This window comes from Liolophura sinensis, chromosome 12 (genome assembly GCF_032854445.1).
Source record: "Liolophura sinensis isolate JHLJ2023 chromosome 12, CUHK_Ljap_v2, whole genome shotgun sequence".
In the NCBI taxonomy this organism is placed as follows: domain Eukaryota; kingdom Metazoa; phylum Mollusca; class Polyplacophora; order Chitonida; family Chitonidae; genus Liolophura; species Liolophura sinensis.
The window spans coordinates 18,676,390-18,693,812 of record NC_088306.1 but is presented as its reverse complement, the minus strand read 5'-3'; the positions used below and the strand labels follow the sequence as shown (position 1 = coordinate 18,693,812).

The 17,423-nt window shown below is 40.7% G+C and overlaps 1 protein-coding gene across 1 annotated transcript; it reads right to left on the bottom strand.

Moving 5' to 3' along the window:
- Positions 1–5,459: 5,459 nt before the first annotated feature.
- Positions 5,460–14,553, bottom strand: LOC135479475 (monocarboxylate transporter 12-like). Its single transcript, XM_064759326.1, has 5 exons — positions 14,125–14,553; positions 12,797–12,940; positions 9,436–10,257; positions 9,007–9,057; positions 5,460–7,589 (listed from the first exon to the last, which is right to left on the bottom strand). The coding sequence occupies exons 1-5, from the start codon at positions 14,327–14,329 to the stop codon at positions 7,363–7,365; spliced, it is 1,449 nt and encodes a 482-aa protein (XP_064615396.1). The 5' UTR covers positions 14,330–14,553; the 3' UTR covers positions 5,460–7,362.
- Between the last annotated feature and the right edge of the window lie 2,870 nt (positions 14,554–17,423).

The following is a 17,423-nucleotide window of genomic DNA, read 5'->3' as shown; positions in this document are numbered from 1 at the left end:
GTCGTGATACCCGATTGCGTCCCCCTATGCGACAATGTTGACAGCAGACGTTCTCTGAACAGCATTAAGTAGCGATACATACCTAACCCAACGTCGTCTTACCGAGTCCATGCTTGAGTGGGCAACTGAGAGCAGGCCCGTAAGAACACACGCTTTCGGATCACACAGAATGGTCGTAGCTTGGAGATTTTTGTCCTAGCTCGTGGTATGCATAATTTCTATGATTTCTACCAGGGGCGATTCTGCATTGCAGGTCGCGAAGTTGATATAGTTGGCAGACAGCGTATACGTTCTCATTAGGAAGATTTTTCTATTCGCTAAGCATAAACCAAAATTCCGCTGGTGGACTAAGCATTCTCGAGGTCTCGTCCTATTGCATCGTTTTCATGTTATTATTTATTAAATGTGAACACCACACAGCATTTTGAATAATTCTAGAATAGACAATGACGTCTATTTAATTGCGGGTAGCATCACTGTATTTACTTTTTCCTTATTCTTCTTCAGCCTTGGTGGTAGAGGGTGCATAGCTGGGTACTATTTGGGCAGAAGGTTAATATTCAAAACATGGCCCTACATAAGAAGAGGTAGGCTAGCTTGAGCTGCTATGAACCAGTTTTATTCAACAATCTGTTATCTCTATTTTAAACATTTAACGAAAAAATCAAAGGAAGGAATTATTTATACAATCCTGAGAAGTATGAGCCAGAAATTGGTCCTTCATTCATAACCCCATTATGTCATTCTTCGGTTCATGAAATTCAAGAAAACCATAGCCGAAGCTGATTAGAAACTCGGCATGGTGCTGACTTTAGAGAAACTAAATAGTTACTCAAGCAGACGACAAATGATACTTTTTGTACGATCTAAAATAAGAACAGGTGGAAATCAGTTGTCAATATTACTATCTAAGGCAGTGATTCTTTAGGGAATTCTGCAAAAATGGAAAATTCAGTGCAGGTGTTATATATATGATATATATATATATATTATTATTATTCGAAGGCAGAAAATTTAAAGATTCTTGGCAGAAATCTTTTAAGGAAAATTCAACACAAACGCTGACAATCGCATCTAACAGGTGTTTTTCGACATGTAAACTTCCATATAGGGACTTTCTGAGACTGGTAACACATGGAAGGTGCGTCTTGGTGGACAGTCGACGCCAACAAAAAACCAAAGACGGTCAGTATCACGGTATAAATGCCTGTAATGCTGAGTTTGCCTCATACGACCAAAATGTTTAGACAGATACCTGTCGAGTTTTGCAGTTTGTTAATGCATGCGAACAGATGCTGTGGTAAATTTGTTCGTGATTCCAGGTTTGAATATGTTCTACTGAAAAATTAATATTACGAACATTCACCGTTCTCCATCTTAAGATTGGGGTTTAAACGTCGCATTATTTTGGACATACGTGTATCATAGCAAGCCAATCACAATGCAGGCATGTATACAAGGCGCCTCACTGGAGCGCCATGCCGAAGACACTTTTCACAGACACCATGCAGGGCCCTGTTTCACAAGGCGGCGAGCAACATTTTATATCGTTCATTTGTGGTATGACATTTGGACGTCACTATTCTCGCACATTTGTCCCACATGTGCGATTATCGTACATGTACAACATCTTTGTGAAACTGGGCTCGGGACTACGTCCGATTTTGTACACCAAGCTATGGAAGTACAAAGATTGTATTACTTAAAGCCATTAAACACTGTCCGGCACAACGATTTATGTTCTTAAGCCACTTTTGTAAACCAGTAAAAAGGTTTTAAAATATCAAATACCGTGGTCTGTGGTGACACAGAGATATTAGTGATGTCAAATTTATATTTTTTGCTTGATCCATTGAACGAATGCGTCTTTCACATGACATTACACGAGACCTTAAGACCCTACTCGACTCACTTGGGGCCGATTCCACATGGGCATTTCTGACTTAAGTCTACACCTGAAATACGATTTTAAATTTTATTTTTCGAGGCCCAAGGAATTGAAATTTCGACCACCTCAGAAATGTTATCTGAGGTCACATGTTTCAAAATTTCAACTTCCATTAGCAAAATCTAACCATTGTGACAAGGTTTTAAATTTTGACATAAGTCAAAAATGTCTTTGAGAAATCGGCCGCTGGTCGGTTCCGTCGGGTCTTGAGCGCTCATGTATGGGAACTAACGAAGAGACTGTACTGGAGTACTATAGTCGTTATTTGTGTGCTAGCAAGTCTTGAAGTCGCACGGCCATCAGTGAATGGGACCAACTCGTACGAGTTGAGGTGATTTGAGTTGCGTCCTAACCAGCTCTGAACCTATCACCTAACGAGTGTTAGTAGCATTTTATAAGAGAAATCAGTTGTGAGGGGTTTTCGTGCTGGAGATATTGACGTGTATGTCGGCTGGGCAGAGAACTTCTCTGCTATATATGTGTATAGACCTTCAGATCTATGCACCTGTTTTGGCTTGCAATACCAGCAATAGCCATGAAAATTATGCATACCACGGACAAAAATCTCCAGGCTACCACTGTTCTGTGTGTCCCGAAAGTTTGTGGTGTTACGGACCGCTTCCTCTTAGTCGTCCACTCAAGCATGAGCTCACCACGACGGTTTGGACAAGGTATGTATTACTGTTTTCTGCCAGGTCAGCGAATATCTGTGGTCAAAATCGGGCATCGACGGCTCTTTCAAATCTGTACGCCACGTCAAACGTCGAAAAATTGTTTAGCATGACGTTAAATTACCATCAAATAAAGAAAAACACAGCTTGAAGTCCTGTTTCTTCAATCGCATAGTTGGATTTCTTTGAATGTTATTATTAAGTCTACTCAGGAAGGCGAAGGCCTAACACAGATAAACCATGTGCTGAGAATTGTGACATTTTCAACGAGATATGTAGGTTGATTTTCACAGGTTACAAGATAAGTTTATCTTTCGCATGCAGTGTAATATTTCTTGAAACGTGTAGGATTTAGGTATATTCTGTTTTACATCCTTCTCAAGGAATTTATTTCTATTCAGTGACTGAAGAATTAATTATCAAATGTCACAAAACCATCACAAGTAGGTGTTGCAAATGTTTCTTTTGAATTTGAGAAATGAGGGAAAATGTGTTATTAGGAACAATCTTAATTGCAAATTTTCTTCTTTTCGGAAGTTTGAAATAACCAAATATAAAGTATATGACAAAGCCGTTTAAATAAATTTTTTTCAGAATTTGTGATGTGTCATAAATGAATTTAAAGTTGGATAAAATACGCTGGCCATTTCGGATAACGTTTAAATAATGTGACGTCACATCACCTGGTCCATAGGGATTTCCCTTATTTGCCCACGGTACGACGTTAAACCCCAAGCACTCACTCACTAATTTGCCCACGAACGTTCGGAAAAATCATCTTGGATGGTTGCGGCATGAGCCCAGTTTCATCCTAATATAATGCTGGCTGCCGTTGTGTAGGTGAAATATTCTTGAGTGCGACGTAAAACACCAATCAAATAAATAAATAAATAAAAAACAAATAAATATATAAATGAACAAGCGATGGCTGGATTAGATCCTGGGACCTCAGTGATAAGTGATCGGGGGCCTAGGACCACGACGCCGCCAATACTTAAAGTGAATGAGCTAGCGTATATCAGTAGATCAATAAGGACGTCTCTGGTCAATATTCATAGGGTATTTCCCAAAACGACATTTAACACAAACCACCCAAGAACTAAGAAAGTATTTAAAGTACGGAATTAGGACCGAATCATGCAAAGAGGAGACGTTCTCAAAAAAGACTCCAGAAAGTCATGCCAAGAAACTTTATTGCTGTATAAACTGTATATTCATCACGATGGATTGTCACATGGAGTATTAATGAAACAATGGCGGTACGATTGATATGGCAAGATATGTTATAATATACAAATGATTTTCATCTTATGTGTGCGTAATGCTAAGAGAGAGCGACAGTGCTATCTGCCATTAGGCCAATCACGCTTTCGACTTTCATGTGTACGTGCAGGTTTCCGGGATTCACGTGTATGGTCAGACTTTTGACCTTAACGTGAGCAGTCAGCCTTTTGGCCTTCACGTGAATGCTCAGGTTTTTGACCTTCAAGTGTATGGCCAGAGTTTTGGCCTTCACGTGTATGTTCAGGCTTTTGACCTTCACGTGTAGGATCATGCTTTTGTACTTTACGTGTACGGTCAAATTAAAACCTTTAATTTACACAACAGAGACTGGGAAGATTTCATAAATCCACGACTCATATCTCATGCTGATGTTTTGTGACTTGAGTAACACGGGCATGAATAACTGATGACAATTGAGGTGGCCCAAGTTTGCCACTCACATATGTCCAGACTAACTATACCTGATGGCCCCACGATATTACGATAGTAACCTCTATTAGTATCACGTGCCAGAGTAAACAACACAAAACACAGTCTGAATAAGGTAGAGGAAGTGACGATTTCCAGCTGGAATCAAACTAAAAGCTCTAAGTATGATGAAACGTAAAATTTCAATTCAGTTCACATACAAAGTTTCCAGTGTGTTCAAAATTCCAACCAATATCACATACGGATTTTTTCAGTTGGATGAAACATATAATTACAAGTAATTAATCTACATCCAGATTACCCGAAGGAATCGAATATAAATTTTCCAATCTGCATAAAACACAGATTTTCCAATGAAACAAATACCCACTACAATTACTATAGTAGTTTCTAAAGTATTACAATCAGACTTTCCAATACATGAGATCAAAATTTTCCCTGCTGTATCAAATCCATGTTCAAAGTATTTCAATAAATCCAGCCATCCTTGTACGACTCACTCCAAACATCCCAGTACGACTCCCTCTAGACATTCCAGTATGACTGACTTCAGAGTTTCCCTATACGATTAATCCCAGACTTTCCAGTGCGACTGACTCCAGTACTACTCACCCCAGACTTTCCAATATGAATGACTCCGGACTTCTACGTACGACTGACTTCAGGCTTTTCAATGCGGCTGACTCCAGACTTCCCAGTTCGACTGACTCTAGACTTTCCAATACTACTGACCCCAGACTTCCCAATACGACTGGCTACAGTACATGTAGTTGAATCCATATTTGTCAGCTACAGCATGGAACCAAATCTAGATTTCCAAGCGTAAGAGATCAAATCTTGATTCTCTAATGGAATAAAGAATTTAAATATCACTAGGACTTTAAGTGGCATTACGCCACAATGATTCGTGTGGAATTTCCTTCATACTGAAAATAAAAGACATTTACAACACACATATGTACATATTAATAGACCTTCACTGGTCCGTGGATTAACAACAGTTCGTCTTTCTTCACCTTCCTAACTCCTAGTTTGTTCACCGGAACATCAGTATGTACCTATGTCACGTATTATATTTTTATTTATTTATTTATTTATCATTTATTTGTTTAATGAATTTTGGGGGATTTCACCCTTTGTTCCTTGGATGGTTTAAGACCATTGAACGACTAGTAGTATAGAAAATGAAAAGTCTACGGAACCAATTACGATGAACAGTTTATTTGCATAAGAGCGATTTTTGTCTTCCCGCTTAAATAAGAGGCATCTTGGCAATTGTTTGTTCTGAGTGTTCCCATGTTTTCTTCCCATTAGCGCGTGTTTCTCAGATCACGGAGGTAGAATATGAATTCTATTCCACGAGGCGCCTCTTTCTAAGACTAGGCGCCTCTTTCTTAGACTAGACGCCTCCTTCTCAGACAAGGCGACTCTTTCCCCTAACTTCGTAAGTCAATTTTTTCCTAAATTTCACCCGTGAACCACGTAGCTTTATTGTATTATAACCTTGACAACGCTATGTACGAAAAGATGTCACGGTAAATCTGATTAATGAAGTTTTGTGAAAGTGGCACCAGGTCTACAAACGGAGGCAGGTTTTTGTACATGTCAGAATGCCATCATGACATTAACCAACACAAAAAACGCCACTACGTTTGCAATACAATTTTTCTTCTTTTCTCTAGACACAATTAAGTTAACACCAACGAGCAAGATCTGGTTTAATCTGGTGTATAGGTCTAAATAATTCTCCTGACACACAATCACCTCCAACTATCATTACAGCAGTAAGTCACTTTATATACTGGGAATGAATTATTAACTGATTGGTTGACTGAAGAATGTTTACGCGGTACTGAAGAATATTTCACTTTTCCACGGCAATCCTATTCCTACAGTTCTACGCCCATATGACTCCCTGCAGCACTTGTCTTGTGGCTTTCTGATTAGATAAAAATCGAGTTTTCAGTTGTATATATAATGTAATCCATAAAAACCAAGCCACAAAATCAAACAGATAGTTACAAAATTACAACAAGTAGGTGCCGTAAGTTTCATGGTTAAAAAATTACAGCAAACAGAAGCTGTAAAACTTTTCACTGTTACAAATCAACAGTGTTTGGACTTTGGCTAGGCTTGGGTCTTTGTTATGCATCACTTGAAACTTTTAAGGCTAACAGTGCGCATCACAGCATTCGCAAGTTTAGTTGTTTAACATTTGTCATTGTGGAACTGTTAAACTGATTAAGATTGATGTATGTAGACTTGATATCACATTTACCAAAATATAAAAACCTGTGGATTACAAATCTTTGTCATTATACACTCATATTATACACTAAGATTTGACTTATTATGCGTTATGGCGGACAAACTCGGTGGCACGAAGTAAAAAGCTTGGGTACATTCCAGGTCTGTGGTTTGAATATTTAAATTGGTCACGACCTTGAATGTTTTCTCCTCCTGTGTGAGAGCCGGGTATGAACGCGCAGGGGCGTAGAGGTCCGTATGGCACCGCTGAAACGTCGGGAGCCATCAGCGGAGCCTTGCCCTTGCGTTGTAACGTTGTAATGTCAGTGTTTTAACGCGGAATGTACACTTCTCAAAACAGATAAAATGCATACAAAATAAACGTTCGATTCGATGTGAAAACGAAAACACCTATGTCGTTGATAGGCTACTGATAGAATGTATTCGATGATGACGTATACGCTTGTGACATGAACTGTTAGAGACGAGAAACATTGCAAACGTTTTTGTTATATCGCAAAGCGCAAAAAAAACAGAAATGAGGAACATTCAGAATAAAAACTAAACTGTATGAAATATGTTTACTGCGGAAGGGTATGTGGCAAGGTCTGGAAACAAACTGCGGATGGTCGTGGGTTTCCACCGGACTCTGCCCGGTTTCCTCCTACTATCGTGCTGGTCGCCGTCATATAATTGAAATATTCTTGAGTACGGCGTAAAACACCAATCAAATAAATAAATGCTGCGGAAGGAAATACATCCGCTACACGCTGTGCTCCGTATTTAATCAGCGCTGGGAACTTGCAGTTGGACAGTTCTGGATCTGATTTCGAGGTAAGGGGACGGAACTCCTGGTATAGACAACTGGCTCGCGTATAGCACACTGCTGGGCCGCGAATGGGGAGGGCTTACACACTCCGGGTTGTTAATGTCTAGCTCCGCGACGTCCCTGGGGTGCTTGAACTTGATGAGAACGAAACCCAAGACTGCGCTACATGCACAGGAGATACCTGCAACAGACAAGACAAATGGTTGCTCTAGGCTGCCTTGTCATCCAACTACTAGAGCGGCGAATTCTCTAGTGTAGGCCGCTGGCACAAAGGGATCGTAGGCATAAGTTCATTGTACAAAGATCTCGATCGTAGCTTACAGTAGACACCCTCTTGCACCAAAGGGTTGTAAGCTACGATAGTGGTAACTTACAATCAGAAATTACAATCGGATCCACCCTGTTGTAAATATTTACAATCGCCCTAAAATTAACTTTATGTACAAATATTTGCTTTAGATAGACTGTTAGTTAGTACTTTTCAACTCGACTTGATGTGCAATGTAAAATTGTCATAAAAAGATGTTACGAACATTTTTTTCACATGTTGTTGTTGCTAGCTGCTGAATCATTATGATGTAGAACTGGAAAATAAGGCAATAAAAGTCATTGACATTGTCAATGTACGAGTCAAATTTGGTATCGCGATTGTAACTTCAAAAAATTACAATCGCCTCACAATACTTTTGGGCAAGCGACCCAAATTATTTTCACAATCAACTGTAAACTAAACTGTAGGGTCTACAATCAACTGTAGGTGCAATCTCTTTGCGCAAGCGGGTCTAGCTGTTGGATGTTATGAGCTTAATTGAAGCCACATTTAGACTATTCTACTGTCTCCGACCACATTGAAGAGTTTTCCATTTACACGATGGTGGTTGGTCTCAGTTCACAGACACAGGCAAACCAGCTTATACTTTCGCTTATTATACGAAAATTATAGTCCGGGGAAACTTTTCTACTTGGTTGGGATTTTGTTGGTGTGGGAGTACTAAAGAATATTTCGCTGATACCATTCCATTATTGGATAAAGAAATCGAGCAGTGCCTGATATAGAAACTCACAGGTACCTGGAAAAGCTCCTGACCTAAAATACCAAACCAGGTAGAAAGAGCTGGATTCAAATACACAACCCCAAGTTCATTTCCTCAAGGCGGTCCTGGGGACGAGTCGGCCCATGTCGGACAGAAAACTAAATCTCTGAAAAGTTTCCTGATAGATAATACCAGGCAACATGGCGGCCAGTGGATTCAGACACGTCCTACTGACTTCGTCAATGCCAGCGCAAACACAACACTCTCAAAACTAAAGTGTTACCTTTAACACTATAAAGATCATTAGGAGTGACTGCACATCTATAAAGTGTTAATGTTTTAACACTAGCCGAAGTGCGACACATTCACATTCCAACTCTTTAAATCGCCACTTCAAACGGAGTTTAAAAAAGCAGTCACTCCTCGTGGTCTTTACAGTGTTAAAGGTAACACTTCAGTTTTAAGGCAACAGTAATAGAACCTATTAACACACCATCTCATTTTGCTCAATGCACATGGCCATTGTGTGTCCTGCGCTGTCATTATGATACGTCTTTAACTTACCTGCAAACAAAAAGCTGCACAGGTAAGACCCAGAGGACTCAGCCAAGAGAGCTGAAATACACCAAAAAAAAATGATTGTGACTAAAGAGAAATAATGGATTATTATATTTATTTGATTGGTGTTTTACGCCGTACTCAAGAATATTTCACTTATACGACGGCGGCCAGCATTATGGTGGGAGGAAACCGGGCAGAGACCCAGGACCATCCGCAGGTTGCTGTCAGACCTTCCCACGTACTGGATTATTATATATGTCTCGTTTAACGTCATACACGCCACTTTTTCACTCAAAACATCGCAGTCAGTAGTATGACTGGACAAAATGGAAACAAAGCCTTGCCATACAGAGGCTGCTGCCAAGTGATTCTTAAAAACCATAACGGTATGCAAGAAGACAACAAATGCAAATAGAGCCTTGGGATTTTTACCTGCCACAGGAGGTCCTATCAAGGAGCCAGTTCCCGATACCATCATTTCGATGCCAAAGGCTGTGGCAAGGTGCGCCAGTCCGGCCAACTCTTTCGTCATTGACGTCAACACTACGTAAGGTCCTCCAGTGCACAGTCCCATTAAACCCGCAAATGCCATGGACATTGTGAAAGTGGGAGGAATGAAGGGAAACCCTGTCACCAACACGGCCATTACGGCAAAGGAAGCAGAGTATAAAACAAACTTGTCCACGAAGGCCACGGTAAATCCCGCGAGAAGTCGCGAGACAATGTTACAGACGCCCATGACGGTGAAGAGAAGGGCAGACTGTGTCATGGTGGCTCCGTTGAACACCACGTAGCTGGGTAAATACAGGTTCACCAATGATATGGTTATACTCCACAGAAAAATACTGCTACAAAACAAAAGCATAGGCACGCTAAGAACGACTTTCAGAGAAGTTTTGATCGTTTTCTTCCAGCGAGACCCCGGCGCAGAAGGAGGGTCATCCAGAGATGGTTTCTCCTTGAGGGCTCCTGAAGGGTCGGAATCATCAGCACGATTTCCCCAATGGGACCTCTCCACGCTATTCGGTCGGCAGATCATGGCGGAGAGAATCAGATTGGCGCTAATCCCAGCCAACATCATAAACATCCCACGCCAGCCGAAAACATTCTCGAAGAATCCAATTAGTGGAGCCCCAGCTACCATACCAATTCCTCCACCCGTGACAACTAAAGCAATGGACACGCTCAGATACTTGTCGAAGTAAAACCCTATAACCACCAGGCAAGGTGTATATACCATGCTCGCACCCATGCCTGCAAAACAGATAAATTCCATTTTCAATGAAGACGTACAAATTTAAAGTGGTATTGATTACAATCTTTTGTCGAAAACGAGACTTCAGTAATGAGTGCTCTGGTTTTCATGCCCCGTTTTTTTGGTATCGAATGTGTGACGTCATAATAATAAAATGTCACCTTCAGAGATCATTTGGACCAAGAGGAATGTGAGCTTTTCACTCACCTTAGCTAACATTAAGGACAGGGGTGAGGCTTTAGATTAAAAGGTCTTTGAAAATTGTTCTCTACATAGCTGACAATAAGGACATGGTGATGTTCTAGGCTATCAAGCCCGTGGGTTTCTGGAGGCTACCGCACCTGTCATTGAACACAGTGTGATGTTTTAGATTAAGGCTCCCGTGGATTTCTACTGAGTACCTCACCTGTCATTAAGGAGAGAGTGATGTTTTAGATTAATGTTCACCTTGGTTTCTGCTCAGTACCCCACCTGTGATTAAGGTCAGTGTGAAGTTTTAGATCAATGTTCAGCTTGGTTTCTGCTCAGTGCACCACATGTTATTAAGGGCAGTGTGAAGTTTTAGATTAAGGTTTCCCTTGGTTTCTGCTCAGTACCCCACCTGTGATTAAGGACAGTGTGAAGTTTTAGATTAGGCTTCTGTAGGTTTCTGCTGACTTCCTCACCTGTCATTGAGCACAGTGTGATGTTTTAGATTAATGTTCACCTTGGTTTCTGCTGACTATTTCACCTGTCACTAAGGAGAGAGTGATGTTTTAGATTGATCTTCCCCAAGGTTTCTGCTGACTACCTCACCTGTCATTATGGAGAGAGTGATATTTTAGATTAATGTTCCCCTTAGTTTCTGCTCAGTACCCCACCTGTGATTAAGGACAGTGTGATGTTTTAGATTAGGCTTCTGTAGGTTTCTGCTGACTACCTCACCTATCATTGAGCACAGTGTGATGTTTTAGATTAATGTTCACCTTGGTTTCTGCTGACTATTTCACCTGTCACTAAGGAGAGAGTGATGTTTTAGATTGATCTTCCCCAAGGTTTCTGCTGACTACCTCACCTATCACTAAGGAGAGAGTGATGTTTTAGATTAAACTTCACCTTGGTTTCTGCTCAGTACCCCACCTGCCATTAAGGACAGTGTGATGTTTTACATTAAAGCTTTCGCAGGTTTACGCTGACATTGTAGAGAGAGTGATGTTTTAGATTAATGTTCACCTTGGTTTCTGCTCAGTACCCCACCTGCCATTAAGGACAGTGTGATGTTTTACATTAAAGCTTTTGCAGGTTTACGCTGACATTGTAGAGAGAGTGATGTTTTAGATTAATGTTCACCTTGGTTTCTGCTCAGTACCCCACCTGTGATTAAGAACAGTGTGATGTTTTACATTAACGCTTTCGCAGGTTTACGTTGACATTATAGAGAGAGTGATGTTTTAGATTAATGTTCACCTTGGTTTCTGCTCAGTACCCCACCTGCCATTAAGCACAGTGTGATGTTTTACATTAAAGCTTTTGCAGGTTTACGCTGACATTATAGAGGGAGTGATGTTTTAGATTAATGTTCACCTTGGTTTCTGTTCAGTAACCCACCTGTGATTAAGGAAAGTGTGATGTTTTACATTAAAGCTTTCGCAGGTTTCTGCTGACTACCTCACCTGTCATTTAGGAGAGAGTGATATTTTAGGTTAATGTTCACCTTGGTTTCTGCTCAGCACACCACCTGCCATTAAGGAGAGTGTGATGTTTTACATTAAAGCTTTCGCAGGTTTACGCTGACATTATAGAGAGAGTGATGTTTTAGATTAATGTTCACCTTGGTTTCTGTTCAGTACCCCACCTGTGATTCAGGACAATGTGATGTTTTAAATTAATGCTTCCGTGGGTTTCTGCTGACTACCTCACCTATCACTAAGGAGAGAGTGATGTTTTAGATTAATCTTCAGCTTGGTTTCTGCTCAGTGCCCCACCTGTGATTAAGGACAGTGTGATGTTTTAGATTAATGCTTCCGTGGGTTCCTGCTGACTACATCACCTGTCATTATGGAGAGAGTGATGTTTTAGATTAATGTTCACCTTGGTTTCTACTCAGTACCCTACGTATGAATAAGGACAGTGTGATGTTTTAGATTAGGAGGCTTCTGTAGGTTTCTGCTGACTACCTCACCTGTCATTTAGGAGAGAGTGATATTTTAGGTTAATGTTCAGCTTGGTTTCTGCTCAGTACCCCACCTGTGATTAAGTACAGTGTGATGTTTTACATTAAAGCTTTCGCAGGTTTACGCTGACACTATAGAGAGAGTGATGTTTTAGATTAATGTTCACCTTGGTTTCTGCTCAGTACACCACCTGTGATTAAGTACAGTGTGATGTTTTAGATTAAGGGTTCCGTAGGTTTCTGCTGACTACATCACCTGCCATTAAGGAGAAAGTGATATTTTAAATCAATCTTCCCTTTGGTTTCTGGTTTCTATCTAACCTGTCATTAAGGAGAAAGTGATGTTTTAGATTAATGTTCCCCTTGGTTTCTGCTGATTTCCTCACCTGTCATTAGGGAGAGAGTGACGTACAGGTGGTCCAGTCTTGTGACAAATGCACTGGATGTACAGCCCATGAAGATGAGGAGGCTGCCGAGCATCATGGTCGTTCTACAGCTGGTCATGTTTGTCAAGAATCCAATGAACGGACCTACAACGGTAACGGTATTTATTTATTTGATTGGTGTTTACACCGTACTCTAGAATATTTCACCTATACGACGGCAACCATCCATCTAAGATGGCATTCCAGGGATTGTCTTTAATGCATATAAAAAAGACTTTTGCTCCTGTCTTTGCCTGGACGTTTATCGGTAGGCCAGGTTATGTAAGCTTCGAAACAGACATTATGGTATATTGTCAACCAAAGTTGACGTTCCACGTCAATAGTTGCAAGGCCAATTCACAAAACAACGCTCAAAACAAACTACCAAAGAGCTAAGAAAGCATGAAATTAATTACCGCCGTACTCAAGAATATTTCACTTATACGACGGCGGCCAGCATTGTGGTCAGAAGAAACAGGACAATAGCCCCGTTGAAACCCACTAACCATCCGCAGGTTGCTGCAAGACCTTTCCATGTTCACACAATCAAGACGGATTCAGAAATGATACAGAAGTGCACATCCCTTATTGAAAGAAAACAATAGCTCAGTCCACCTTTGAAACAAAGACAACGTTATGCCCATATGCAGGAAAACGTATTCAGGTGATGTATCTCTGGTAGTTATCGTGGTAGTATACTAATTGGATTTATCTATTTATTACATTGATGATTTACGTCACAATAATATTTCATTTATACGACAGAGCAAGCACTATGGTGTGTCTGAGGTCTCCTTCGTGACTGAAAAATTGTTAAGTATCACGTTAAACCCCAAACACTCACTCACTCACTCACTATGGTGTAGAAGGCCGTTATCAGACCTTCCCACATACTAACAGAGAGGAGGCCAACATGAGCTGGACTAGAACTCACGATGACCACATTGGTGAGAGGCTCCTGAATCATTGTGTTGCACTAGCTCGCTAACGACTCGGCCGCAGAAATAAAACCCCGTCAGTGCTCGAAGCAGAAATTATTTAAACATTTTTCCAACAAATGTTTCTCGGTTTTAGAATTAAATTTGTTTGGAGATGAATAACCGATTATCTTGTATCTTTGTAAAGATCAATCTAAAATTAAGCCAATCCAAACTGCCTGATGTAGTCTATTGAAGTTCATTAAGTCACTATCATTAATTATCTCCATGGAGCTGTAGAGGTACAATCCACTCCAATAACAGAAAGAAGAAGATATGTATTAAGCGTATGGCTAAGTTAATCCGTGTTACCTGGTAGACTGAGGAGACAGGAAGTGATACTGAGTACCCAGGATGTTTTCACCAGTCCCTCATCGAACGTGTCTAGCAGGACGATCTGTATGACGCCTAAGCTATACAACAACACGGCAATGATGATTTGAGCGAGGATTGCCGCTGGCATAACAAGCCAGGCCCAGCCGCGGTCCACGTCACGTGCTCTGTCCCTGGGGAACATCCTGGATGCACTGCCTAGCGGTGTAGGATGGAGAGGAGGGGCAGATCCGAGGGTGGGGAAGTGACGAAGCGAGGAGGGCGCCGGCTTCAGCAGACCTGGAGCAGCATCTCATTCAGGCACAGGTCTACCCGACCCTGACGTGAGAAACGGATTCTGTGGTGTAACGAAAGCCGTCCCCATGTCAGAACTTGTAGACAGCGTCTCCGTCCCCTGGTCCTAGGTAAACCACCATAACAGTATGTTCCAGCTCTAGATCGAGGCGCCCCCTGGAAGCAAACAAACACATGTAGGGTTGAGCTATACCCATATTCATTTACACACCTGTATGAGCGCGCAAACCCGATCTAAGATTACGTTCACCTGGGGCTTTACATAAAGCGGGGTTGAATGGTCTTTATCCACGCAATTGACCAGTCCTTCTGTGATACGCACCTCTATTTTATTCCAAGTACATCTTGAAAAGTCTGTACAAATATAAGTAGGATATGAAAAGTAAGGTTTGTTAAACAGCAATTAGATCCGCCAATTTTTTGAATAATACAGATAAGCATTCATGAAAGTGGGTCACGATACAGTCCACGTAATACTTCTTTCCTAACGCACAGAGAAATGTTCACGGAAGCATAAGCCTTAATCCATAACCCCTGCGCCAATGTAAGTCTCTATGATACATTCATACTACAATCACCATCGAAAAGAACGGACAATAACAAGAGTACTTGCTTATGTCGCATAAATCCTTCTCCAAACAACAAAATGTTTCTCCAAAGGGCACAATGATTCTCGAAACACAGTGTTTTCTAATCAGCCAAATGCTTTCCTAAACAGCACAAAACTTCTCCGAATATTCCTCTTAACGGCAGAATGCTTCTCCAAACAACACAAAACTTCTCCAACCACCACAATGTTTCTCTAAACAGCACAATAATTCTCCAAACGGCACAATTCTTTTCCACATTACACAACATTTTCCTGAAAAGTACAATGTTTTCCCAAATGATGCAATGCCTTTCTAAACAGCACAAGGATTCTTGACACAGCACAATGCTTTTCCAAATGGCACAATGCTTCTCCAAACAACAAAATGTTTCTCCAAACAACACAATGCTTCCCCAAAAACAATATTTTTCTAAACAGTACAATTCTTCCCTAAACAACACACAGCTTCTCCAAACAGCACAATGATTCTCCAAACTTCATAATGCTTTCCTTAACAACACAAAGCTTCTCCATCCAGCACAATGTTTCTCTAAACAGAACAATGCTTCCCTAAACAAAACAATGCTTCTCCAAACGGCACCATGCTTCTCCAAATAACAAAATGTTTCTTCAAACGGCACAATGCTTCTCTAAACAGCACGATGTTTCTCCAGACAACACAATGTTTCTCTAAACGACACAATGCTTCCCTAAACAACACACAGCTTCTCCAACCACCATGATGTTTCTCTAAACAGCACAATGGTTCTCCAAACGGCACAATGCTTCACCAAACAGCACAATTCTTCTCTAAATAGCACGATGTTTGTTCAAACAACACACTGTTTCTCTAAATGGCACAATGCTTCCCCAAACAACATAACCTTTTCTTACCAGCACAATGTTTCTCTAAACAGGACAATGCTTCCCCGAACAACACAATGCTTCTCAAAACGACATATTGCTTCTACAAATAGCACAATGTTTCTCCAAACAACACAAAACTTCTCCAAATAGTACAATGTTTCTCCAAACGACACAATGCTTCTCTAAACAAAACAAAGCTTCTCCAACCAGAACAATTTTTCTCTTAACGGCACAATGCTTTCCCAAACAACACAATTCTCCTCAAAACAACACTGTCTTTCGCCAAACAACACAATGATTCTCCAAACTGCACAATGCTTTCCTTAACAACACAAAGCTTCTCCAACCGACACAATATGTCTCTAAACAGCACAATCCTTCTCCAAACAACAAAATGTTTCTCCAACCAGCACGATGTTCCTCTAAACGGCACAATGCTTCCCTAAACAACACAAACTTCTCCAGCCAACACAACATTTCTCTAAACAGCACAATTCTTCTCGAAACGGCACAATGCTTCTCCAAACAACAAAATGTTTCTCCGAACGACACAATGTTTCTCCAACCAGCACAATGTTCCTCTAAACAGCACAATGCTTCCCTAAACAAGATAATGCTTGTGCAAACGGCACAATGCTTCTGCAAACGGCACAACATTCCTCTAAATGGCACAATGCTTTCCTAAACAAGACAAAAAGTTTTTCCAAATAGCACAATGTTCCTTTAAATAGCCGAAAGCTTCTCCAAACAACGTAATGCTTCTTCAAGTAATAAACCGTATAGAATTCCTAGTATCGTCCTTTTTTCAGAAACAGAAAGAATTCGCGTCCATTATACTGCGCCCTCCGCTCCACGTCAAACCGACGATGAGTTGACGAGAGATGACATTATCTCATTTGCATAAAACGCTGACCGGCTCGTGGAATACGAATAATTCCCCGATACTATACTCCACTGCAGACATAGGGTGCTGTTTTATTTTTAATACTTCATTGTTGTTTAATCTCTCAATCATTTTTCACTTATAGGATGGCGTTCCGTTTCATGGATGGACGAATATGGAGTGCCTCGCGTAAATCACCGAGATTTTGGCATACAGCATAGTATATAGTGCTAATGTCATACTAAACAGATAATATAGTGCTGACGTCATACGAAACCGTTTATATAGTGCTGACGTCATACTAAACCGCTAATATAGAGCCGACGTCATGCTAAACCGCTAATATAGTGCTGACTTCATACTAAACCGCTAATATAGTGCTGACGTCATACTAAAACGCTAATTCTTAAAGATTATACACTCATTCATTAATTTACACAATGCATTTGGTGATAAACGCCATTGGTGACGGACTAAGTCTGAAATGTACTATTCTTATTTAGTCCTCACTCATCATAAACTAATAGATATAAACGTTCAAAATGGACATGGATAAATCATGGCAAATTTGATTACGCTGGAAGCGGTTTGCACATGACCTCATCCTTTCACCAAGAGGTCGTGAGTTCTAATCCTGGTGTCTCT

What these genes read in the sequence shown, in the direction of transcription:
- LOC135479475 (XM_064759326.1), bottom strand. Translation starts at nt 14,329, where the DNA reads ATGTTCCCCAGGGACAGAGCACGTGACGTGGACCGCGGCTGGGCCTGG. An exon ending in GATAGGACCTCCTGTGGCAG is followed by an intron (nt 9,058 to 9,435) that starts GTAAAAATCCCA and finishes GGTGTATTTCAG; the next exon opens with CTCTCTTGGCTGAGTCCTCT. An exon ending in GTGCAGCTTTTTGTTTGCAG is followed by an intron (nt 7,590 to 9,006) that starts GTAAGTTAAAGA and finishes TGTCTGTTGCAG; the next exon opens with GTATCTCCTGTGCATGTAGC.